Source organism: Aptenodytes patagonicus, chromosome Z, assembly GCF_965638725.1.
Source record: "Aptenodytes patagonicus chromosome Z, bAptPat1.pri.cur, whole genome shotgun sequence".
Lineage (NCBI taxonomy): Eukaryota > Metazoa > Chordata > Aves > Sphenisciformes > Spheniscidae > Aptenodytes > Aptenodytes patagonicus.
In genome coordinates, this window is record NC_134982.1 from 27,957,942 (window position 1) to 27,984,151 (window position 26,210).

General features: G+C 40.7%; 2 protein-coding genes across 6 annotated transcripts in view; one reads left to right on the forward strand and one right to left on the reverse strand.

Moving 5' to 3' along the window:
- Positions 1-26,210, reverse strand: part of IQGAP2 (IQ motif containing GTPase activating protein 2) — a 132,147-nt gene that overhangs the window by 35,158 nt on the left and 70,779 nt on the right. The window contains exons 6-15 of one of the 5 annotated variants that reach the window (XM_076361609.1): positions 22,424-22,491; positions 21,947-22,060; positions 16,746-16,924; positions 15,999-16,086; positions 15,274-15,437; positions 14,664-14,751; positions 12,015-12,178; positions 11,315-11,475; positions 8,823-8,947; positions 6,524-6,687 (exon numbers count right to left, since the gene is read on the reverse strand). In XM_076361609.1, the coding sequence (XP_076217724.1) occupies positions 6,524-6,687; positions 8,823-8,947; positions 11,315-11,475; positions 12,015-12,178; positions 14,664-14,751; positions 15,274-15,437; positions 15,999-16,086; positions 16,746-16,924; positions 21,947-22,060; positions 22,424-22,491 (1,315 nt within the window). Of the gene's footprint in view, positions 1-6,523; positions 6,688-8,822; positions 8,948-11,314; positions 11,476-12,014; positions 12,179-14,663; positions 14,752-15,273; positions 15,438-15,998; positions 16,087-16,742; positions 16,925-21,946; positions 22,061-22,423; positions 22,492-26,210 lie in introns of all 5 variants that reach the window. The other 4 variants (XM_076361608.1, XM_076361611.1, XM_076361610.1 and 1 more) reach the window with 4 other exon arrangements.
- F2RL2 (coagulation factor II thrombin receptor like 2) lies at positions 26-3,147 on the forward strand. The gene is made up of 2 exons (XM_076361613.1): positions 26-221; positions 1,944-3,147. Exons 1-2 carry the CDS (start codon positions 164-166, stop codon positions 3,029-3,031), a joined length of 1,146 nt encoding a protein of 381 aa, XP_076217728.1. The 5' UTR covers positions 26-163; the 3' UTR covers positions 3,032-3,147.

A 26,210-nucleotide genomic window follows, 5' to 3' on the forward strand; every position in this document is an offset into this window, starting at 1 on the left:
CTAGCTCCTTACATAAACCTCATGCCTACAGGATGCTTCTGGAGGACAGATCAATTATTCTTTAGTCCCTCACAGAGGGGGAAAAAAAAATCCCCCACAAAATGCCTCTTGAGATGAACTAGAACAGCATCGTCGTTTGGCTAGCTGGATTTCACATACTACAATGAAGATACTGGTTTTCACTGGACTGCTCTCTCTTACTTCCAGTCTTTTCACAACAGGTGAGTTGTCCTTTTTGTATCTATTCCACATTTTAGTCAATAACATAGGCTTTTTGATAATGTTGGCGCTTCGCCAGCTTAAATGGATTGTACATGCATCATTACAAAAAGCAATACTCTAGGAAGTCTCACTTAAGGCAGATTTTTATTCTTCCATTTCAGTGACACCTTACCTCCCCCGAGCCACTTTCTATAAAGAATTTTAAGGGATCTTTCTGCTCTTACTGAAGATGCATCTTCTCTCTAATATTTCTGTAGTGATATGATAATCTTAAACCTGTAGAGTCTTGTTCTTTCTGCTTTAAAATGGTCAATAGAATTACAACTTTACAGATGGTGCTATTAGAAGGAAATGATCAGATAACTATTGTGACAAAAATAACCAAAGGAAATGATCAAATAATAAGCCCATTTTTTTTCCTCACTAGAATTAAAGCTGTTTTCAAACCAAGCTCATTTTTAAAAGCTATTTTATATATATACTATATATATATATATACACATGCATGCACATATTTGTCTTTTAAAGATTGACTAAAATTAATCTTCTGGATTAACCATACAGAAAATTACTAAAAGGGATGCAGTCTACTAATTATCATTTCAAAACATTCTACCATTTCAAAACATTCTACCATAAATCTGCCAGTGAGCATTGAGAAAACCGTTTTCCATATTTTATTCCAATATGGAAGGGTAAAAGAAAAACCCACAGGTTTTCATCCAAATTTCAGTTCGCTTCTGAATTCCAGATTCAAGATGCATGCTCTAAGCTTTACACTAAGTCTTTTATGCATTAAACACAGCTAAGAAAGTTTTTAAATGACAAAATTAATTACACAGTTGTTCATTCTGCAAAATCTATTTTGCAACACATGGTTTTAGAAAGTATTTTGAACACATTTGTGCTTCATCTGGAAATGTCAATGTCTCGACAAAGTTCTCTACTAAAGACTGAGGAACAGGCATTAATAAAAGTGGCATCACTGGCTTTGCCCACATGCTAATGATATTTACTCACTGAAAATTTTCCTGCTGCATGAAAATTTTTATTCACTTACCAATAAATTTGATCTACTATCAGCCCAAGCATTTGTTTTCAGTTCTCAAGACTAACCGCCCTTCCTCATGTAGGAGAAGCTGAAAAGATCTGGTTTGCTTTAGTCAGAACCTGAAGAATAACATTAATTTGATATGCAAGACCAAAAAATTGAGGGTTATTTCAATTTTCTAATTTGAAAATTTCAGCCTGTTTTAGGCAAGACAGTGCTTTTTGCATCTTTTGCAGTCACGCATTTCATCCATGAAGTGACAAGGACAGTACTGCTGTTTGCTTTGGAAATTCTGATCAAGCCTAGACTAAGGCTGCTGCTTATATGATGAATTACCAACACTGCTACTACTGGGAAAAACCCTCTACAGGTGATAAACATTACACAATTGTCTGATATTTTGCCAAAGATTACTGAAAACATGCAGAACGATCAGCTTAACACTAAATTCACGATAAATTTTCAAGGTTGGGTGTGAGATGACAAATAAAGTGAAGATTGTCCTGGAGTACATTTGATATGAACACCCAAAGCAAAGGAGAATGCCACCAAATCTTTTAAACATAATTGCTTTTTACATGGAGATGCTTACCTTTCTCCATATCTGAAGGTGAATTATATTGCTAATCCAGTAGTTTGCCCTTTTTAACAATTTTAATTTTTTTTTAAGCTTCAGAATTTTCACTGAATGGCTCTACAATCAAAACCGTGTCTCTTATCAAGACTTTCCGTGGAATTTCAGCAAGAGACTACGATTACATCCCCCCTTATGCTATAGAAGGGGAGACAACGACCATTCATATCAGAGAACACAAATGCTCTTCAAAAAAGTCAAATGACTCCACTTTAACAGAAGTGAACAACACCACGCTGGAGTACCTGACCAGTTCTCTGAGCACCAAGCTAATACCCGCTGTCTACCTCAGTGCTGTTTTATTGGGTGTACCATCTAATGCCATCATTTTGTGGATGCTGCTCTTCAGGATCCGGTCCGTGTGCACTGCCATCCTCTACACAAACTTAGCGGTTTCAGATCTGCTCTTCTGCATCATGCTGCCCTTCAAAATAGCATACCACATCAATGGGAACAACTGGATTTTTGGGGAAATGATGTGTCGAACTACCACTGCAGTGTTTTACGGCAACATGTACTGCTCCATTCTGCTGCTCACGTGCATCAGCGTCAGCCGATACGTGGCCATCGTTCACCCCTTCACCTACAAGAGCCTGCCCAAACGTGCCTATGCCATCGCGGTCTGCGCTACTGTGTGGACCATCGTCTTCTTGTACATGCTCCCGCTTTGCATAATGCAGCAAAGCTATTATGTGAAACAACTGGACATTTATACCTGCCATGATGTGCACAATGCCTGTGAAACGATATCTTCCTTCCAGTTCTACTACTACGTTTCTTTAGCTATCTTTGGGTTTTTAATACCTCTTGCAACTATCGTTTTCTGCTATGTCTCAATTATACGAACACTCAAGACTCATGAATGGTTCTGGTACGTTAAAGTCAGTCTTTTGATCCTTACCATCTTTGCTATTTGCTTTGTGCCAAGCAATATTATCCTTATTATCCATCACATCAACTATTACTATTACAACACAGATGGGTTGTATTCTTTTTATCTAGTTGCTTTATGTCTTAGCAGCTTAAACAGTTGTCTTGATCCTTTCCTTTATTTTCTGATGTCGAAAATTAGAAATCAATCCAATATTTATCTAACAATGGTTAAAATATCCAGGGAAAAATGAATTTAGTTTTATATTTATATTATTGGAATTATGATTTTGTACAGTATTAACCCAGGCAGCAACAAACCTCAGGTGCAACAATTAAACTTAAATTAAAAAGTGTTAAAAAACCACAATCTCAGTAAAATTTACTTCCTTCCACACACCACACAAAGGATATCTTCAGAAATACACTTCTCCAGCTCTATAATTTTATCACACACACTGCAACATCTGGTGTACCTAGATTCAGGGCAGTGGCTCTGTGCCTCCATTTCCTTCTGAGAAGTTCGCTTTCATGGCCATGGAGAAGAAACCAGAATATCAGTCACCATAGCCTCTGAACACCAGAAGAGGAATCAACATCCAAACAGCACTTTTAGGCCCATTCATGATTCCCAAATACGTCAAATTAGCTCTCAGCCCACAATCACTGCAGAAGCAGTGATGTGGAAACAAGTTTTTGGCCCAGTGGAAATGGGAACAAGTAAAAGCGCTTTCTACGTGCCTGGGAGCTGTCAAGCTTTCCAGAAGCTCCCTGTCACATAGCCAACAGCAAATACTGTCCTGGATGTTGGAAATAAAGAGCCACAGTCCTTGTAGGTTCAAGGAGCCGTAAATCTACAGCTGTAGACACGGAGCTTGACACTTGCAAGGCAGCATCGCCTATGAGGCTGCTTAACCAGCTTTGCACTGGAGACTTGTTCTTCCACTTCGTCAGCGCCTGCACCCCTCTAGCCCATGAGGATTGCTGGGAGCTAACCCTTATCAGTGTGAATCCAGGCATGTATTATTCTTGCTTGGTAAGCAAAACAGGGAAGCTATTTTGTAGTATTCTCGATTTCCACATCCTCACAGGAAATACCTACAGTGTTAGAAATACTGAAGCTAGTTGTGATTGATTGTCTACATTAATAAAGCAAAGGGTCAGCTTTTACAGAGACTCAAAAGCTACATATACACTGAGTATAAGTTCCTACAAAATGAGCTCAGTGGTTGATGTTTGTATTTGTAACTGCAGCGTGTAAGACAGTGATGAGAAAAAGTGTTTTACATCAGTTTGAGTACAGCATTGTAAAAAAACTTTACTTAAAGTAGTTTGCACTGGAAAATGTCTTCAAGGAATTTGCAGCCTGGAAAGACTTCCCCTCTTCAATTTCTTCTGTCTTCTGATTTAAATTAGTTTTAATCATGCCATTCCCTCAACATGCACAAGAACAGATTTTAAAGATAACTTTAAAATAATCCAGATGTTATACAACCATTGTAAATATAAAAAACGTGAACCTAACTGTAAAACCTGTGTGCCTATCACTCAAAAAATAAAATAACACAGGTACCATTTCAGAGTTTGGCACACCTGTTTAACTTTTCAGGTATCCATAATACACTCCCTAAATACAGGGTTTCTCTTCACTGGGACCTGAAAACAGTTGGTTTGTAATGGCCTTGAGAACTGTTAGAAGCTGTGGTTTAAGATTACAGGAATAAATAAATTGCAGGTTTGCGTTTTCAATTTCAAGCAAGGAACAAGTAGGTGAGATCTGAGATTAAGACCTGTAATGGGTATGGGGAGATTTGGGTGCAGATTCTACTTCCCCAAAGCCACCACAGCTACAGGGACGTGACAGCAGGCTGGTTAGAATAAGTGAGCAGGTTTGACCCATGTTTTTTCAGACGCTGGGAAGCACAGGAAGTTCAGAGGCAGACCTATCTGATCCTTGTAAATCAAATACTTCCTTTTACCACAGCTCACTCTTAAAACATGCTAAATACAATTAAAGGCAGATCTGCTTTATAAACAGGGCTCAGAAAAAGTGAGTAATAGACAGACTTTAGACATTGCACTATCTTTTCAATTCTGTTTGGATTTTTTTTTTTTAAGGAATGTTCAATCTAAATCATATCGTTACCTAAAGAATAGTGAATGTCCATGTGATTGACCAGCATAGAGAGTAAGTCAGATTAATTCATCTGAGTATTTCTTTTGAGAGCACATATAGTACTGTGTTTTGCTCTCTTCCTAAACAGGAGCAATGCTCCTGTTTACAGAGGAGATGTTTTAAGCAGTTGTCAAAGGACTGCAAAAACAAAATACCTCAGGAGAGAAAGGCCAGCGGAAGTCTCTAGGAACATCACAAATTTTTGAGTGAGAAGATTTCAGAGAGATTGCACAATTTTTTTTCCAAAACTTGGAGACACCCATTTGTTTCCTATCAGCACATTCACACAGGGACAGGAGCAGGCACCGGGTTTGCACCCGGGGAGTACAGCAGTGGCTGCCAGGAGTGAGCCAGGACAGGGCTGCTGTGTGCAGGCACATGGGTGCCTGTGGGCTGTAGGTCTCTGCCCCAGGGACATCCCGGCTCTCTATGCATGCACAAAGGGTATGGCATGTCGGGGGCCAGCACTGTGCAGCCACCACCTGCACGGACACTCTCTGCACGCAAATACCAACCCTGGCCCTTCCAGGACAGGTAAAGTAGTCAGCATGCACTAAACCCTCCCCAGCACACATGGCAAGGGAGGAAGCTTTTCAGGATCCAGGGCTCAGTGAAAACAGCCCTTACCTGGGAACCCAAGCAAGAAACTGAGATGTGCAAATGCCTTTTGAAAGCTCTGACAGTGGACTGCAGAAACACAGTTTCAGAGCAGGTACCACAGGTGAGGTTGCGAGATAGCTGGAAGATATTTCTACAAGCCAAAGTTCAGGGACTTTCTCCAGCTGACCATATTACTTTAGGAACGCATTATGTGGATTTTAAGCATCTTTTCCAAACACTGGACATTTTAAGTGCTGTGCTAGTAGCTTTAGCTAATCTTGTGTTCAGTCACATCCTGCAAGCTGTTAGGCTGATCTTTGTTTATGCTTCTCTGAGCTGTGATGTTAACCTGCTTTTGGGGAAGCAGATAGCAATATCCTGCTGAGATAGGTTTAAACTGAAGGCACATACAAGACGGCCAGCTTGTTGCATGATAAAGCCAGAACAGAAATATGTACAAACTCCACTACTATAGAACACCAGGTTTAAGCAACTGAGACTCCTCAAAGTACTTCCCAGAGGTTTGTTAAGGAACACCATGACTCCTTCAGCATGACATGACTCCTTTCTGGCAAAAACCTCAATTCCCATCCATACTGTTAACTCCTGCCTGACACAGTCTAGTAACTAGATCCTTGCACAAATTCATAACTACGTCAGGGCCACTGCTGCCCACGTTTTGTAATACCTGCAGCAACCTAGCAGAATTAAAAATAAGCAAGGTTACGTCAAGTCAGCAGTGACACACATGCAGAATATGTCTTAGTATTAATACTTTGAGAATTAATCCCTTTTGCCAGTCAGAATAAGTTGTAGCGGAAAATTACTTAGCGCCTTGTTGTTATTGGCTTATTTACAACCCCATTGATACAGCTAATCCAAACATCAGGGGAACAGGACAGGGACACACATGTAAGTGAAAAGAACTGACATTTCAGTTCTGACAAACAGCAACAGTCAAAGCTCTAACCTTGCATTTCTGTGCTTTGGCGTGGTACAGAACATCCTGATAATGCCTTGCATATACTGGTCTCACATCTTGCAGCTTGGCTGTGGGCAACAGTAGGGTTTCTAGAGTTTTCTCGGGATTTCCTTGGTCAATTGCTTCATTAATGTGGCCAATTGCAATGATTCCTATGAAACAGAAAAGTTATTAAAGACGTAGTTATCAAAGAAAGATGCAGCTTATCCGATATCAGGTACAAACAAAGCAGTAACATGAAGAACAGAAAAATCAAGTAACAAGAAGCAGAGGCAGCAACAGCAGCTTGTTTAAAATTATTTATGCTCAAATATTCACGTGAAGCTATTCAGTTGCACCGTTTTCCTTTCTGCCACAGTTATTGATTCATCTGAATCTACCTCTTCATAAAAATCAAATTTATCCTTGCCAAAAAAAGGAAAACAGACTTCCCTACTTTCAGGGCAGCAGTATCTACATGAAGCTTAAGGAAAGGTTGGGCGTCACATCTAAATATTCACTTACATATTAGCTCACAGTGCTGAAAGACTTACTTTCAAATTATTTCAGACCAGATTACTTGAAACCCTGATTTGGACAAATACGTACATACTGACCTCCCAGCTACAGCATTACATATCAACTTAACCTAATTTCTTTAAATTTCACCTTAAATAACCAATCTGATAATGTTGACCTTATGAGAAATCACTTGATTGTTCAGACCATTGGCACTCAGGACTTCAGTCAGCAAGTTACATGGCCCAGTGTATTTAATAAAACCTCTAACTCATTTTCTTCAGGCTGGTCTCAACATTTTAAAATCAATTTCCTCCTACCCCCAAATGGTGCTGAAATGTGCTGCTCAGGACACTTTCTCCCTAAAGCCACCCCAGAAGGGCACCAGGCAAAGGGCTTCCCCATCACCTGTGAGGGATGGCATCCCTGCCGGCAGCGGATCGTCTCTCACCAAGTCTCTCCCAGACCCACCACAGCCCAGCTGGTGGGGTCACAGATCCATGCCCTCATAAGGCTTTGGGAATGAACAGTTTTTCTGGAGTGCCACCAAAGAGGAACTGTGCAGACACGTGGGCTTGCTTATGGAAACAGAGGTCACCTTTCTTCCTCCCCTCTCTGCCCCAAATAACCATCCCCGGGCAGAGGCCAGTGTCACTGAAACCAAGTGCAGCTATTTTAGTACTAAAGACTGACTCTCCTAATGTAAGACCACCTTTCTTAAGGCCCGTTTCAACTCCTAGTGACTGTAGAGATTCACACAAAAAAGTGATTATGTCAGTCAAATGAACTGCTCAGCATCCCACCCTGCCAGAGGGCACACATTGCAAGCGAGCTGCGACGGTCTGCAGCAACCACTTGACTAGGTTTAAGAAGCAATAATCCAGTCAGTTTTAGCATTTCTGTAAAATAAAGCTTCTCTTACCCATATGAAACAGTAGCACATACAACACTGATGGCAGTGCAGGAAGGGCACACGCACCATGTGTCAGTGCCCTGGAAACAGCCTGCGCCTTATGAAGGCTCTCAAACTATGCTCCAGACTGTTTCCCAAATGGCAAGTGATCTGAAAGCTGCCCTCTCCTTTCCTTGCTCCAGCAAATTGGGCATAACTTGATAGCCTCAAATTTTAGTTAAAAAAAAAAAAAAATCATACTTCTATATCCAGTGGTGAGACTTGGTCCTTTAGCATTTTTGAAGGCCAAATGACCAGCTATCACATCTAATATAACACCACCCTTTTAGGGCAAATGAAGTTACATTCAGCTTCAAAAATAAACTCTAAATCTATTTATATTAGAAAAAGTGGGCACAAGAAACTCCCGCATAGGATATCAAGTTACCTAAAAGGAGAGCAGGACAGGTAATTGCACTGTCTTACCAACTCCCTTGTGAAAAACAACTGCTTGGATATCATTTAACATTAAAAAACTCTTTTCCACAGGACACTGCCTGTAATTTCTTCCCCTATCCCCCAATATGCTCTTTGCTCACAATTTCTGCAAAATCCCCAAAGCGAGACCGTCCAGCGCAAATACTGAAAGGTACTGCCAAGTGGGCAGAACCACGGCATTTGCAACACTGCAGAAGGCAGGCACCCTGTGATATCCTTCAGCCAGCCAAAACATAACCAGGAATACTTCAAGGACATTTAAAGACCAATGGGCGTTCAAAATTACTTAATGCTCTTCTCTCTTGACAAGTGTCTGTACAAGGCCATTCAGCACAGAAATTTATGTACCAAGGACCAGACTATCATCTCTGTGGGCGATGTAGAGGAAGAATTACTTACTTTCATTTTCTTCTTGAATTTGCATATTAACCAAGTCAATGCAGTTCTGGATATCATTCCAGCTTAAATAATCTTGGCCTTGAGATGAAGCCTCTGACTTAATAGACAATAGTGTATCAGCATAACTATAAGAAGATATAAAATACATAAGTGTATTTCATATAGAAGATAAACCGCCATAAAGAATTAGTCAGATGTACCATCCATCATTTAGTGCCTAGTATTTTTTTCAATGAATGAATTTCAGACAAACTCATCTCTTGCCAGAAATTATACAGACATGCAAGCTGCCTTGCTGGCTCTACACATGCATTTCAGGACCTGAAAAAATGGCCCTGTACACTAATTCAGAGCACTTTCCTTGGCAACGTGGGATGATGGTAATATATACACTGGACATACACTTTGCTGCATGGTGCTACAGATAAATTTGGGAGAAGCTATGGTCGCCTTCTTGCTACACTAAGTCAAAGACCAGAGTTTCTGCCCTAGCATCAGGTAGCAGCACCTCCTGCTACCTCCATGCTCCCTCTATGTGGAGGATGATGGGCCATGGGCAGAGGAAGGGCATAAAAAATGATGCTACTCTCCCCACAACTCAAGGTCCTCCAAGCACAGGCTCTGTAGCCTCTGTCTACTCTTCTTAGAAGTATTACAGATCAAGATGGGCTGGAAACCTGCACAGTAGTGTAAACTCATGTATACATAAGTTAAATAATTTTCATACTCCTGAATCAAGCATACAACTGCCACAATATATCAGATCAAATACCTGTCATCTATTTCCAGCAGAAGCCTGAGAAAGTAATGGTTGCCAGAAAAAATACAAGAGAGAATCATCATTTCCTCCTCCGATTTGCCCTTTCAGCAGCCTGCATTTAAGGGCTTCCTGAGCTGGAGGCTATGTATCACTTTAATAGTTAGAAACAATGCTGTGCTCCATTAATTTATCTACTCTAGTTTGAAATCTTATATATTCTTGAGGAATGAGTCCCACTATTTACATATTTTGTGAGATGGTAGTTTCTTATATAAATTTTTAATTTGATATTTGATAGTGTCCAAACTTTTCTCGCTCCAGTTCTCACAAGAAAATAAAAACTAAAGTTATAAGAGAAGCTGGCAGCTTTTATTAACCTTCCCCACAACATGCACACTTTTGCAGACCTATGTCGTATTTCCCCTAAATTCTCTCTTCTAGGAAACACATTCCTAACAAGTTCATCTCTTCTGGTAGAAAGCCATTGAACATCAACTCCCTCACTGAACTTTTTCTAGGCCTACTGTATTCCTTCTGGCATTGTGCAATCAAAGCTTCCTGCAATATTCAACATACGGTTGGCAGCACAGATTTACATAATGGCATAATAAAGTTTTATTTTATTCTCTACTCCAACTAATTCCTAGTGTTTCGTTTGTGTTGACTGGCAGCTTAATCTAAAGATCAGGTCACAGTAACACCAGCCAAAAATGCTGCACTTGGGACACTCTGGGGCCCATTTCTGTATATTTATAACGTTGCTTCTCTTGCCCACAAGCACCACCTCACGTTAGCAGAGGCCAAGTGGCAGATTGATTTTGCTCCACCTTACGGCATTCTGCTCTCTCTAATCAAAACACTGGCCTCTTATTCCTGTCCTGACTGCCCTCCTTCCAGCTTTGAGACACGTAGCAAGAACCATTCTCAGATTCACGTCCCCTGGCAGTCTGGTGAAGATCTTCAGCCACTGCTGTCCCTTTTGCCTAGTAATGCCTTCCTGCAGCACATGGACGTCACACCCGTGACTGAAAGGCAAGAATCAGCCCATGCTCCCACACCCTCCTCCACATGCTGGGTGCTCAGGTCTCACACAAATTGTAGTGTTGCCTGATATTTTTTGCAGATATGCAAAAGGTAGCAGCACATGGCTGTGACAAGTCAGGCATGTGGCAGTGCAAGCAGCTGGCAGCTGAGTGAAGGCTGTAATTTAATGTTGGACATGCACGCGTGCCACAGCGTTGTACTCAGCTTTTTAGCAAGCAGGACTATGCTACATTTTTCAGACCTTTGTAATTCTCAAGCGAAAAGAGTCAGCCATGGTTTAAGGGACCTCCTGGACCTTAAGGCATTAAACACTACCTCATTCCAAAGATCTTTCACTATTGCAGAGAGGTTACTGATTAACAGTTTCCAGCTACGGTTGGTTCATGTGTTAATGTCTGCAAAAATTCTTGTCAGACTTTAATGTTTGCTTTCTGAGGATATTTTCCCTGCACCTCACGCATCCTCTGCCCTCAAACATCTGAGGTTGTGCAATTGCTTATACTTACAGATACACAACTAGTTCAGCAATTGTCACATTATCCCTTATTAACTTATAACACAGATGTTTATCCTGCAGCTCTTTCAACTTCATAGCCACAACACAGGACAGCCCACCTAGTAAAATGCCTGCTTATCCTTTTGCAGAAGTTGCCAAGTCTCATCCAGACAAGACAAAATGAACCTTTACCGTTGAAGGTTTTCCTCTTCCAGATTATTGAAGCCAATGCATGGGTTTCTGAGATGATTCTTTATCATTAGGATGTCCTTATTTTCCAAGGCCTGGTTTAGCAACACAACAGCTGACAACATTTCTACTGCAATAGACAGTTCATCATGTGCCAGGTAGTTCTGTAGGACAATAACGTACCGCAGTCAGGAAGCTAAATAAGCAGTGTAACAAATTTGAGTTACACAATCTAGATACCACCAAGGAGATGGACTTGATTTAAAAAGCCTGGCAAATTTCCTAGTCACAGGCATGTCAGATTAACACAACACTGGTGATAGAGCTTACTGGGTTTGCTACGCATCCCTTCAGCCTTTCCTTCTTTTGCCCCACAGTCCCATCTATTCTGGTCTTACCCTCATAGCAGGGGATTACTTTTCTACACAGTATATAAAACAGAGTTAGTCCTCATTAAAAGCATGCAACAATTAAAAAATGTCAGTCTATTTGTTGCAACACAAGAGCTCAGCCAGAGCAAAGTGTGTCAAGAAACAAATTCTGTGATTCAATATTGCCTATTCAACCAAAACCAGTCATGCAATACGTAACACCATGGCAAGAGAGTTAAGTCTGATTTTACACAACAACATGCTATGTTTGTGCTCTTTCATGGTTTGACTACATAACATCAGTGAGCAGGTCATAAGCTTTTCACTCTTACCACAGCATTCTGTTGTTGGAGGTTGAACAGCTCAGTCTGATACACAGCAGCAGCAAATGAGTGAACAACAGGCAGCTGTGCCTCCGGTTTCATCAGTGCAACCAGTGTTTTACTAGGATCACAGTTACGAATTGCAGTATTGATATTGTCAACTGCTATAAGTTCTAGAGAACAGCAGGGAAAGAAAAGCCTATTATTTTCATATGCCGTTTGCTCTTTATGCCATGTAGATGACAATTAAGTTATTCCAAAGAATATAATTGCTGTCATTAGAGAAAAAAAAAAAACATATTTGTGTGAGATTCTTCAAGGCACAACTGCTGAATGTTGCAAAAAGTGTCTATTCAAAGGTAGGCAGCAAATAATGGACTGGAGGACTTTAAAGTTTCTGGACTTTTAGATATTAGAGACTGCTTATTGTACCTTTAACCCAAAATAAAGAGCTGACCCCATCCTAGCACAGAGGAAGACCTAGCATCCCTCCTGGGTTTGCTTGCAGCAGGTACTGCTGGGTATGTCAGCTCCAGCACCGCAGTCTTGCTTCACCCCAAATGCACCTTTCCTTCTGCACCGCGTTTCCTCCCTTGCCTCCTCTTTTCGGCAGGACCTAACTCAGCTAGCTAGAACAAGTCTGTCCTGCAACACCAATGACATTTTTATTGTTCATTTCAGGAGGCCTGGTAGAAATCAGCCAAACACGTTGGGGGATTGGGATTTTCAGAGGCTGAACTGATGGAAAATGACATGCTATGGCTTCTAGGACTTCCTCTGCATGCCATCACCTGTTTGTTTGTTTAACGGTGTGGAAGATCAGTCCTCACAAGCACTGCCACCTAGAAATTATCCCCTTCTCTACAGCTCAATTTTCAAATTAAACTGACCACCATAGAGGAGTATGAATGTAACCCTTTTCGGTACCTGAACAACTCGCCTGTTTTGCTTTTTGCTGAACTGACTTCAGCAGAGGTTTGAACCCCAGCAGAAAAATGCTGAAAAACACTTCCCACTTGGGTAGCTGCAGAAACCTTACAACACCCCTGAGCTTAGTCACAGCCACTGTAATTGCACACTTGGAGGAGCCAACTCTGAAGAAACCTGGGCCAGGACACACCCAGGAACACCTTGTACAAGGGACTGCTCTGGTCTTGCGCAAAGGGAAACAACCTTGAAGGTTAGAGCACGTGTGGCGGAGTAAAGAATGACAATTATGTAAATGCCATTTCCATCAGCAAAATAACCCCCATCTCCTCCACCTTATCTTACGGCTTTTCTGTATACTATTATCCAGGGAATCGCTTTTAGTCACCACTGACTACTCAGGTCTGTACAAGACTGCTTGTACAGCAGACACCATCCACAGTTCATGTATGCAGCAACACTCACATCTGATTATACAACACAACGACTTTGAAAACCTTTCTAAGTAACCAGGCCCACCTAAATAAGCCCCTTGCCTCTCATTTCAATTGCTCTGAAGCATGGTCATATGGCACCATGTTGTTCTTGAAGGCTCTCTTTATTGGCTCTTCCTGAGGTTAGAAAAAGCAAAGGCTCTCAAAGCTATGGTGTGCATGCTTTTTTAGAGAAAAGAGCAAAGAGGAAAAGAGTCAGAGTCCACAAATGGACTAGACTAGCTCCGCAGTGAATAACCAAGCTACTGATTTCTACTTCAGGAACTGAGCATGCAACTTGCAAAACACACTTTACATTGTTCACATTCCAGTAACAAAACCCATTATTTTTTCCTTTTCAAATGAAACACAAGAAATAAGTTGCTCTCCAGATCACTGTTACTACTTTTCATACATCACATTTTCCTTCCTCATTTTCTTTACCAAGGAGCAACTCTTTTGGAGAAAGTATGGCTCACCACACCTAATGAATCTAAATAGGCTAACTTTTGAGGTAGTAAGTCAAACTTAGCTTCTGGCTTAAGTTGACCTCACAGTACAGCCTTTAAGTCACATGACAAAAGCAATCAGCCTGGATTCAAAGCATTAGAAATAATACCAGAGACAAAACAGCCAGTAAGCCATGCCCAGATATAGCATGAAATGACAGCAGTTTAACTGAAGCTGAACTTCCTAGCAAAGAAGTTTCCAGTCAAAAGCAGCAATACATGCACTGCAAATTTAGATCCCCCTTAACTATATTTTTTACAAACTGTAACTTGTGTCTTGTGACAGTCTTAGCAGGCTAAGAACAGGTTAGATTGAGGTACATATGTCTAAAAGTGAGAATAAATTTCCTCTGCGATGTGACTGCAAAATATTCTTCCATGTGATCATTCTATTTTAATTCTACAAGGACGGTCATCGCTCCCACGTAAGGATTAATACTGCACTGATAAATATTTGTTCTAGCCATCAAGCCATGCATTGTCTTCAGTTTTAGCCAATGTGTTTACCAGTGGCTCAAGTTATTAAAAGAAAAAAGATACCTCAGATAAAAAGAATATATCCAATACAGCACAGATTGGTGACTTGGCAATTGTGACACTGAGAAGAACAGTTACAAAAATAAAATGCAACGCATATGGTTTCAGTTTAAGAAACCTTGTTTACATGCAAGGAATGGGGGATTCAATTCATCAGCTTAACATAATTAAACGGTGATGGTAAAAAAAGGAGTATTAAAACAGTTACTCACTAAGCTTGTGAGCCTCAGCTTCCGCATTGGCAACACTAACTTCTTTCTGTATTTCACTTTTGTCGAGCATATTTGGAACCCCTGCTATCTAACAGATCAGAAAAAAAGATTTAATTATGCTTTTAAGTTTGATGGGAGTTAAGGGCTAAAACCCCTTGATGGGACACTAGGATTTGATTGTACTATTCCCTGCGCATCAAATACCATGTCACAGTAAACAGAACATTAATCTTTCCCTTTGATTTTCATCTTACTCAAAATGATGGATTTTCTCCTTAAAACCCAACTGACTAATTTGCTGTTAATGATTCAATATTACCTTTTGTTGTATTCAAGTTATAACTCATTTTCAAAGCAAACATAGTATTAGGGGCTGCATGCTATATCTAAAATTTTCTTCTTATATCTTAGTAACTACTTATAAGGGCATCATGCTCTTTGGAGCAGATACAGCTACTTTGGCGTCAATTAGTACATCAGTTATTCTAAAACCTTTATAAAACTGTTTCATTAAGTGACGTTGAAGGTACAAGTAAAGGCAATTTCTCTCTGGATTAAAATCAGCTAAAAAAATGCAAACTGATGCATAATACCCGTTCCATTCAATTACCTGCATTTTCTGTTCTTTAGAATCACACAATTGCAATAGGTACCATGAGGAATTTTGCGGCAGAACTTCAAGTAGGCTCAGAGCAGGACGGTTCAAACCTGCCATCAGCGCCACTTCATCTTGCCGGTCAATAGCCTCATTCACTTGGACTAAAGCTATGTGAACTGAAATGAAAACAATGCTCATAAACAGCAAATACGCTTTTGTGGAAAAAAGTCCATTGCTGTCAGCATCTCACTTTTTGTAAAAGCCAGCTAGGGTGGCAGTCTTTATCCAGCAGAGGATTATTTATTTCGAGACCAATCCTACGAAGGGAGTTTCTGGCTCTGTGCGAGCCCATGTGGGAGCAGTTCAATCACAGCTAACTGGAAGCTTATGAATGAATTTTGGCTCTATATAGAAGAGGGGGTCAAAATTTACAGTATTCTGCACACAAAAGGAATTCAAACGTAAGGAAACAGAGCAGGCAATAAATGATTCGATTCTGAACTGAGGAATCCTTACAGCAAAAACCACAAACACAGACATTAGCCCCCCAAATGATTAGTAGAGAAGGAGCAGCAAGAAAAAAAAACTGTTGTAGACAGAAATTAGCTACTTCTGCGTATTTCATAAGTTTCCGCAGAAATATTTTGCTTGTTCCTGTGGATTCAAGTCATGTTCAGCTGGAATCTGGAAGATCATGTGTTACGTTCACACTTCCGCAAGGATCCAGAATGGCTTACTGTTTATCTTATTGATATTGCCTTGAATCTCAGCTTGTGTCAGCAGCTCCTCGTAGACATCTCTCTCCTCCTCAGAGATTGAACCGTTCTGAGAAAACAAAATTGTTGCTAGTACACACAAATCTTTGCAGCGAGAAAAGCTATCAGTGGGAGTCATTAAAACTGCATCAGCTGAAATATTTGCTGGATGTATTTGTAAAGGAATTTGTTGACCGCATGAACCAAAGAAATTAGCACTTTGTGGTAACTGGCTGAACAATATTTAAAGCATTTTCTGCTTCTTGTAAAATAGTTGTGTAAATATAGTGTAGCATTTTTCAACTACAGAAAGCATTAGATCTCAGGCAAAAAACAAAGCAAATAATTTCACATTAAAGATCTGTGGCAGAGATTATACTTTATGCTCAAAAAAGGTATCTTTTTTGGCAACTTTTTAAACAGAAAATTTGTAATTTCTAAAGCAATTGATAGAGGAAAACCAGTCTGTTTTTGTTTTTAGTCTTCCAGCATTTAATTCTTTGGTCAAAGTTAAGCTACAACATACTCATAGTAATCATATATTTATAAAATGGGCTGTCACCTTGTTGCATTACCATTATTTATCTTATTTAGCTTAAAAGTATTTTTTTTCCTAGTTGCACTAATTTTTAAAATTAATTTAACTTAATTTTTAAAATGGTGATACTACAGCATGAGAAGCAACACGAAGGAACGTGTATACTAGGCATGCTAATAAAATACCACTACCTTAAGTCTTGCATTCGATTCTTTTCTCCTTTTAGCTTCAAAGAGTTCATTCTGATAGTCCTGTGCAAGTTCTTCATCCACGTTTAGCAACATTGCATTTGGGTTCCTCAGAGTTGCAATGGTTTGCTCAGCTATTCCCTTCTCAATAGCTTCGTTAATTGCTATTACTGCTGCATGCACTAAAATTAAAAGCACAACCCAAAATTTCAGTAAGCAAAATATATTCCATTCAAATACTTTTAATTCCTTGACCCCAGGCTTCTTTTAAAAAGGAAAAGCAAATGACGTGATTGACAGTAGAAACAGAACTTCCTTAATTAAATCTGCGGAAATCACCAATCAACAGGGAATCACTTAGCTGTTGCAAGACAACAAAATAATTCTATTAATAGAAGTAGCAGTAAAAGAATCAAAGAACAACAGCTTGTATGTATGTATGTATGATCATGTGAGTAACTGCAACGTATCTAATTCCTGCCCATTCAGTCAGCTGCCACATGCAAGATCTCTGTTCCTTCAGCTTGATTCCCTGGGACTGACACCTACCTCACCCGGGACGCTTTCAGAACACCAAGTTGGAAGCCTTCCTCCTCCCATACATGTTCCTTGTATCTGTTTATTATTAAAACGGCCACCATTTCTTCTGATTTATTTGAAATGAGTGTTTAATATGCATTCAACAATTTACATATTCCCCTTCAAGCATCCCACTCCTAATGCTTCCCCTAGATCACAGCAACAAAAGCACTCAATGTCCGCTCAAAGGTGGCATGTTGCTGTTCTATGTTCACCCTTCTTCCAACTAGGGGTTAGTATTTTACTGACAGAAAATAAGACACGAGTTACATTTTATTGTTCAAGTCCTATGTCATTTAGAAGGCAATTATATGCAGGAATTGAAAGCATTTTCAGTAGTTTTTCTCTTAGTTAAAGCTTCTTTCACGTCCATAACGATACAAGACATATGAAAGTATTGTATAAACCAACTATATCTGAAAGATACTACACAAGAATAAGAAAATTCAAACTCCATGAAACTTTTCCCCCAGAAAACATAGTTAAGACTCCCTGGGCAGGGTGCAACCCTGCATACCACATCTAAGCCTGTCTGGGATGAACTCCTTTCCTAACTGAGGATCTGCACGAGCAGCTGGGGAGCCAGAGAGACAGCGATGTAATGGTCTCTACTTCTGTCACCTGCAAAGCCACAGGACAGCAAACTTCAAAAGGGGTGGGGGTGGGAGAACACCCAAAGGGCTTTGCAGGGTTCCCAAAACATTGTTGCACAGGAAAAGGGGGAAAAGTGCCATAAGACATGCTACAGCCATTGACCAGCTTAAGTGTTAAACCTTTCCTTTGAGAAAACAAGAAAACTTCAACTACTAAATAAATGCTTGACTCCAAGATTTTAAGGTTCAGAAACGCTCTTGTTTTTCCACACAGCAAATTTACATGAATGTACAAAATCAAAACCACTTGCAGCTGAATTAGGTGTAGAGTAATGGCTAATACACCCCACCCAGGTATTCGCTGCACACATTTGGCCCCAAGATCAGTCTAGATGAAGGACTTTCTCTAGAGCTACAGTTTATCTAGACCTTCATGCCACAAAGAGACCCCAACAACTGTCTGGTGGCACATCCATTTCAAAGATTTTACAGTCATTGCTATGTAAAATGTAATTTCTGGTAAATGTTTGTCTAGATCCTACCCCAAAGGAGGAACACAGCAGCTCCCCATTTATCACCACAGCAGCTTGTCTGGGATTTACTTTCATGCCACCAATGAGATGTGTGAGGGAAAACACAAATGCCATCTTTCCTTATTTTATCAGTATTTACTTGCTATGTGGCCTTGCATGGTTTTGCTAAACTGGAGAAAAGCATTCCGTAAAAACCACTTTTTTGGATTAAGTTTAGCTGAGGGTCTATATATTTGAGTTTAGAGCCTTCATTTTCTTTCAGTATATGAAAGAAGTAAGAGATGCTTGTCAATGATTAGGAAATTTGAGTTTTTAGAAATACAAATGTATGTACAAATTTAGGAAAGTAGAACAGAAGAGGAGACCATTGGAAACTCAACATGGACAAATGAAGCATTGTGCTGCTTTTGGCTGGGGTAGAGTTAATTTTCTTCACAGTAGCTAGTACAGGGCTGTGTTTTGGATTTGTGCTGGAAACAGTGTTGATAACACAGGGAAGTTTTAGTTACTGCTGAGCAGTGCTTACACAGAGTCAAGGCCTTTTCTGCTTCTCACACCACCCTACCAGCGAGTAGGCTGGGGGTGCACAAGAAGCTGGGAGGGGACACAGCCAGGATAGCTGACCCCAACTGACCACCAGGGATATTCCATACCATATGACGTCATGCTCAGCACATAAAGCTGGGGGAAGAAGGAAGGAAGGGAGGGAAGGACGTTCGGAGTTATGGCATCTGTCTTCCCAAGTAACCATTATGCGTGATGGAGCCCTCCTTTCCTGGAGATGGCTGAACACCTGCCTGCTGATGGGAAGTAGTGAATGAATTCCTTGTTTTGCTTTGCTGGCATGTGTGGCTTTTGCTTCCCCTGTTCTTAACTCAACCCACGAGTTTTCTCACTTTTACTCTTCCAATTCTCTCCCCCATCTCACTGCAGGGGGAGTGAGAGAGCACCTGTGTGGTGCTTAGCTGCCAGCTGGGGTTAAACCACAACAAGCATGAAGTGAAGCTATACATTCTCAGAGAGGGCAGTTAGTGGAAGAACTTACTTAGCTGTTGGTGGATCATCCATTGTTTAGCATTAAATTCATGCTAGAAAGTTGTTCTAAAATGATTTCACTCTAGCTCAGTTCAGCACAGCATCAGAGGGGAAACATAAGCAGCTGGCATGATGGAGGAGAAGCAAGCAGAAAGACACACTGCTTCCATTGACACTGAACTCTACAAACAGAGGAAGTTCAGATTGGACATTAGGGAAAGGTTTTTCACTGAGAAGTTGGTTGTATAAACCAACTGGTCACTGGAACAGGCTCCCCAGGGAAGCGGTCACGGCACCAAGCCTGTCTGAGTTCACAGTTTAGTTTTAGGTAGTCCTGCGAGGATCCGGGAGTTGGACTCAATGACCCTTACGGGTCCCTTCCAACTTGAGATATTCTATGATTCTATGAACACCCAGATCAACTTCAACAGGCTAAGAGAAGACTGGAGTTCTTAGACACACATATCATCCCCGCAACCTCATATAAAACACAACACATAGGAAGAACGTAATCTCTTCCACAGTTGTCTAATAGGCCTCACTGACATAAGTGGAGGTAGCAAAAAGTAGTCAACAGGTAGATTCAAAGTTAGGAAAGACATGAACAGGTATTGGTGGTTGTTGTGAACCCATCTACCAAGAGAAACAGTAAGAAACCTGATTGGACTTGAAAGAGTAGTCTAGAAGCATGGAATAACAGAGGGGGTTACTTGCAGAATAAGCTCGCTTTGAAGGAACTTCAGCTTACTCTTTGCACACTGATTTCTACTATTGCTGACAGCACAGCAGGAGTCATCAGCAGTTGCTTCACTTCATACATCCTTTTGCTTACTCCATTTTGGAAGCAGGGTGGTAAACCCTTTCCTCCGGCAGGATCTCCACGTCCAACCTCACTAGTGCATGAGGGTTCCCATAGCAGATGTTTCCTGTTCTGGGGCAGGGCTTGTTATTTACAGCAGACTCCTTGCCCAAAGAGACAGAACCAGCATCAGGAAACCCTGCTTTTCTATGGAAGACTGAAAACACTTCAGAAGTTAAAGGAAACCCTACACACACTATAAAAAGCTTTCAGAGAAGGAAGTTTCAGCCCTTTCATCTTCAGGGAAGGAAGAAAGCTCCCTGAAAAAGTACTTTGTAGTCACTAAATCTCTGAAAATTTGCTAAGAAAGGAGACAAACTACCCCCACATCCAAAGGCAGTATTTCAAGAGCTAGCTTTGCAGAAGCATGCACATATTAAGCTATAGCAGGCTGCAAAATACACAATACAGAAAACGTGAATCAACACAAGGAAGCATGTTTTAAGTTAAGGTCTGGAAATTTCAGCACACTAAGTAACGTCATGAATCAGCTTGTTTCAATTATGCTACTTTGCAAAGTTTAACAAAGTTGCAATGGAACTTAATTATAACGCAGCCTTTATTTCCCTCCTCTCCCCCATCCCGTGTACAGATTGTGGTACTGTTACTGGTTTGTATCAACGATCCACTGTGCTGTTGAACGTACTCAAGCCAGCCCTTCTGTTCAGAGTTTGCCCCTCTGAAAAAGGCTAGGATTTTGAACAAAATAACTAGACATCAAGTGTGGATTTAAGTGGACACACTTCATTTCATGTCATTTAAGTTCAAGCTTTTTTTTTTTTGGGGGGGGGGGGGAGGAGGGGTGGTTTGTTGGGTTTTGTTTTTTTTTTTTAAATATATCTATCACTTCATTCCACAAATAAACTGAAATGGAGAAAAAACAGATTTACAGATGGACAGGCTTGGGCAGCAAAAAAGCATTTAATTTTGTTTTTGAGTGGAAGCTGTTCAAGACAGACTCAAAAGGACCATAACTGTGCATCAATCCCCCTAAAAAGGAAAAGTTTATTTCAGATGCATCAGCAGGATGTGCCCTCGAGCAGGGTTCTACCATGCTGTGGGTCACACACCAGCGCTCGGTCAGATAGAAGGCTGCCCATGGAGGCAAGTGGTTCCTCCACGTATGCACCACCATACGTGAGAGAGTTGTCTATCTGGAACAGTGCCTTGTCCTCACAGCAACCTGATCGGGTGTTTGAGGAAAACTGCAAGAGCCCATCACATGAAGGAGGTACAGAGAAGACAACACCTTGTTCCCATGGCCGTCTCTATTGTACCCCCTACGGTGCAGAGGCACACGCAGAGCTCAGTTCATCATCCTAGAGGAGCACTAGCTACCAAAACATTAAACCCTTGCAAAAGACTGTAAGAAATCTTTGTTTCTGGTAGCACTTCCTATGGTTCAATGGAGATGCTCAAAAATACAGACTGAAAAATTGCAGGAGGTCTTGTAACAACAATGCAGTGGGATAGTCAGTGAAAACTTGCTTGCTTTTCTTATTATTTATTAAAAGATGGCAAACTAGATGAATTAAAACACAGAAAATATTTTGTTAGCGTTCTGTCAAGTTATCCAGTAGAAAACAGAACAAGAGCCACACTTACATGCAGCTTCATCCACTGATAATTCGCTGGCCAGAATCCCACCAATTTTACTAAAAGATGGCATCTGTATACCGTACTTCTCTAGCTCCTTTCGCATGTTGCTGATTTCTTCCTCTGTTCACATAAAAAAGAAATATTATCAGAGCAAAAGCATAAGAATTTTTTTTATGAATCACCATACCTACAAATACGGGTGCAATGTTTTTGGAAGTGCTTGTGGCCAGGGCTTCTTAGCAGTTTTTCCTCCCCATTTTGAAGGAATCTAAGATATGACAAGTATTCCATGCAAATTCACTCCCTTCTGTCCTTCAGAGACTGACATTCATTAAAAATAGCAGCCTCCCACCTATTTAATTAGGATGTGTTCAGAACAACCTTGCGGGAGGAGAAAGACCATAATAGAAAATATGTACAATGTTAGCAGATTTACTGGGTGAAGAAACCATCTAACATATGATTAGATAAGCAGTTTATTACCTGTGAAGTCTACTTTTCCCAGTAGGTCCTGAATCTGTGGTGCTAATCCTAGTTTGAACAGATATAAACTGCAAAGAAAAAAATCAGAATTTAAAGTCCTGCATGTGGTTGAGGTGTTTGCTTTCTGTACAAGAGAGAAGTGCTTTTATGAAGCTTGTCCTTTAACCCTGGCCTTTCATGGGCTGATATGGAATAAATTAACTCCACAGTTTTCTTTATGCTGTATTTTTAAGTCTTACATAAAGAGAAGTCTTTTTCGACTTGGTGTTTCAAAGAAGCATCTCTAAGAGAGAGGCACTATCAGTGAATCACAGATCACAGGGGATGTGTAAACAAGTAGAAAACCTTAGCAGAAGACAATTAAAGAAATTCAAAAGCTAATATTGGGAATAAAAAAAAATCAAGATGTGAATGCACTTTAGTACAGCTTATAGCTTTGGATCTATGTACTGTTTTGACTTAGAATCATAGAATCATAGAATCATTGAGGTTGGAAAAGACCTCTAAGATCATCGAGTCCAACCGTCAACCCAACACCACCATGCCCACTAAACCATGTCCCTAAGCGCCTCATCTACACGTCTTTTAAATGCCTCCAGGGATGGGGACTCCACCACTTCCCTGGGCAGCCTGTTCCAATGTTTCACCACTCTTTCAGTAAAGAAATTTTTCCTTACATCCAATCTAAACCTCCCCTGGCGCAACTTGAGGCCATTTCCTCTCGTCCTATCGCTTGTTACTTGGGAGAAAAGACCAACACCCACCTCGCTACAACCTCCTTTCAGGTAGTTGTAGAGAGCGATGAGGTCTCCCCTCAGCCTCCTTTTCTCCAGGCTAAACAGTCCCAGTTCCCTCAGCCGCTCCTCATAAGACTTGTTCTCCAGACCCCTCACCAGCCTCGTTGCCCTTCATTATTACATCCCTTAATTAATAGCTGAAGACACTCAAATCACTGACACCCTTCTTACTAAATGTAGAGGAACAAGGGCCTGTAAGTCCATCCAAGCCTGTCGCGAATATATTTGTGTCATTAGCTGTTTAGCTTTTGGAAAATGAAGTAAGCTCAATTTAAGTGCTACCCAGGAACTAGTATTTTTGTTTCAATATAGCATGAAAAATATCTATACTCATTATTCCTAGAGCTCTGGGGTGCTATCTGAAAAAACAGCTGAGTACATACATATTTTCTCAATATCTTCCAAATACAAGGCATATCTTTGTCTACAGAAGACTGGTGTTTCTATAATTCATCAGTGAAATTCAATAAACAAGTGAGTTTTGCAAGCAGGGATCAAAAAGGTAGATTTTAAAAACAAGACTTAAATAATGCATTCCTCCAAAAGGATTATTTTGCACCTCTTTAAGTGACTTCACCCCAACTTCATACATTGCAAGTGTGCATTATGGCTGGGGGGTTTGTTTCTAGAAGGGCACATTTCCCTTTTGTGTTTTGTTCTTGGGGTTGGTTTTTTTCCTATTAGCAAATTACAGGATGTATTTCAAAGCAAGTATTTGTAGCTGTCACATTTATTTCAGAGCACACAGAATCAGCATTTCATCTTCCACGCTACCACAGCTACTCCTCTGCCCCGTCACAACCTGGATGGTCACAACAGCACATTTCATGTAGGTCGACACTCTTTTGACTGCTGCAGCCCCTCAAAATCATTGCCGCTGCAATTCTCACCCTTCAAAGCAGTCTTAAATGCAAGTTAGTTACAGCAGGAAAAAACCCACATGACTATAGTAACGAACCAGGTCCCTCCGTTACCCTGATCTGCCTGCCAGTCTTTCCTTGTGGGCTTTTTAAGAGCTTTTACTCTTAAGTTTGAGACAGGGACACAGCCCTGGCTGAAGCGCTGGGTGTCATACAAACAGTTATGGAGATCAGCAACATCACTGGGCTACGCTGGTTTTTTTGGGGTCACTACAATAAAAAGACAGAGGAAAAAAAAGCGGTATGAACATTAGAGACGCATGGTTTTGCTTTTCAGCACTTTGAGGAGGATACTGAGCCATGTGCGTTACTTCTTATGCTCCTTTGTTTGGATAAACTTATAACCACCAGGTGGTGCTGAAAATGTGCTTCTACTCTGTATTAAGGTATAATTTCATTTGAAACAGCTCACTTAATGCTTTTCTAGTGTAACTTGAACCTCAGGGAACCCACATAAAATCAAAAGCAGGGGGTCTTGGGGTTAAGAAAGCTGGACATGAGGCATCAGGAGCAGGGGAGAAACAGAGGGGAAAGGGCAGTTCCCAGGTGAAGTTCCCTTTGCATCGCCCACGCAGAACTGCAGTTCACGTCAGCCAGAGGTTCCTGGGTCTTGTTTTAAGCTTAGCTCACGTATAACATGTCGTAAAAACCAGATCTGAAAATAGTGTGCTTTTGTTTTTTTAAACATATGCTTGTTATTCTACTGCTTCCTAGGAAAACAATGTTTTGAAGCTGTCCGGCTTCAGAGGGATAGTTTGTCCAGGATGTAGCAGTGATCTGCTTGCAAAGATTGTTTGAAAACTAAATTTTTTAGGGAAAAAAGTATCTCATAAGCACTGCTATTTAGGAAAAAGAATCACTGTTAGCATCTTAATTTAAATGAAGCAGTTCTTAACCTCATTTAGTCCAGGACCAAATCCAAATCACAAGAAAAATGGTGCAAGAAATGAGAGCTATGCCTTTGTATTTTTCAAGCCTGGCTTGAAGAACTGATGTTTCAACAGGAGAAAAGCAAGAGGGTAATTATATTCAACAGGAGTCTAGAAAGCGTTTGCTAAGTCACTCCTTCCTGGCCAGAGCAGTGCTGTATTTGACAGTGCAAGTTGTTCCACATACTGTAAGTGCAATGGTCTTCATTTCAGACTTGAACCAGGACATATCCTAAAAATATATTTAAACCGTTTCGCTTAGAGTCATTGTCTATCTTCAGGCCCTCTAGCAGCTCAAAGATCAGCAAAACCCCCAAAACCCAAAGACCTTCCCTGTGAAATGTTAACATTTCAGATGTCAAATAGACCTTTTGGATAGATGGAGGTTTTTGCTTCTCTTACCCACAGTTAAGGTTATTTCATGCTTCTTAAAGGGGCAATTAAAAATTATCTTATCAATTTTAAGCACTTAAATTATGCACACTGACTGTGCATAAATGGATTCATGTAGGAAAAAATCTCAGCTAAACATGGCTTCAGGATTTCCAAGAATGGGAGTAAGAAAATACCCTATCTGTGTTAAATTTACATAGTTTTGTTGGAAAGCTCAAGAATCATGTTGCTTCAGAGACATGACTTGATAACAACTAAGAAAGAATGGGAAGTAGGTCAACCCCTCACCTCTCTGAGAAAGTGCTCAGCTTTCCCAAGTTATAAGCCTTTGAAATTTGAGCATGTGCTCCAAGATGCATTAGAATTTAGCATTTAAACCCAATGGTGATTCTTCATATAGTGGTCATGTGCATATGCTACAGCTGCAAAGGTGAAAAGCCTGCTTGCAATTGCCGTTTCTAGATGCTGTGGTGCTGGACCCCGAGAACAACAGGGACACGGACTTCTCCAGGGTCAGTGAACCCTGTTACTGATTCCCTGGAGAGGATGTCTGACAAACCCAGAGAGTAGAGCAAGTGGGGTGCATGGCGTGGAGCCAGTGGGAACAGACACCAGCAGGTCAGTAGTTACAACAACACAGAAGGGGAACAGAACTGGACTCTGGCAGCTCAGTGTTCCTCTGACACCAGCCCAACTCAGAATGCTGCTGGCCCAGCAAGTGCCCTGTCCTTATTTCTGTTGTTTCCCA

What these genes read in the sequence shown, in the direction of transcription:
- F2RL2 (XM_076361613.1), top strand. Translation starts at nt 164, where the DNA reads ATGAAGATACTGGTTTTCACTGGACTGCTCTCTCTTACTTCCAGTCTT. An exon ending in TTCCAGTCTTTTCACAACAG is followed by an intron (nt 222 to 1,943) that starts GTGAGTTGTCCT and finishes TTTTTTTTTAAG; the next exon opens with CTTCAGAATTTTCACTGAAT.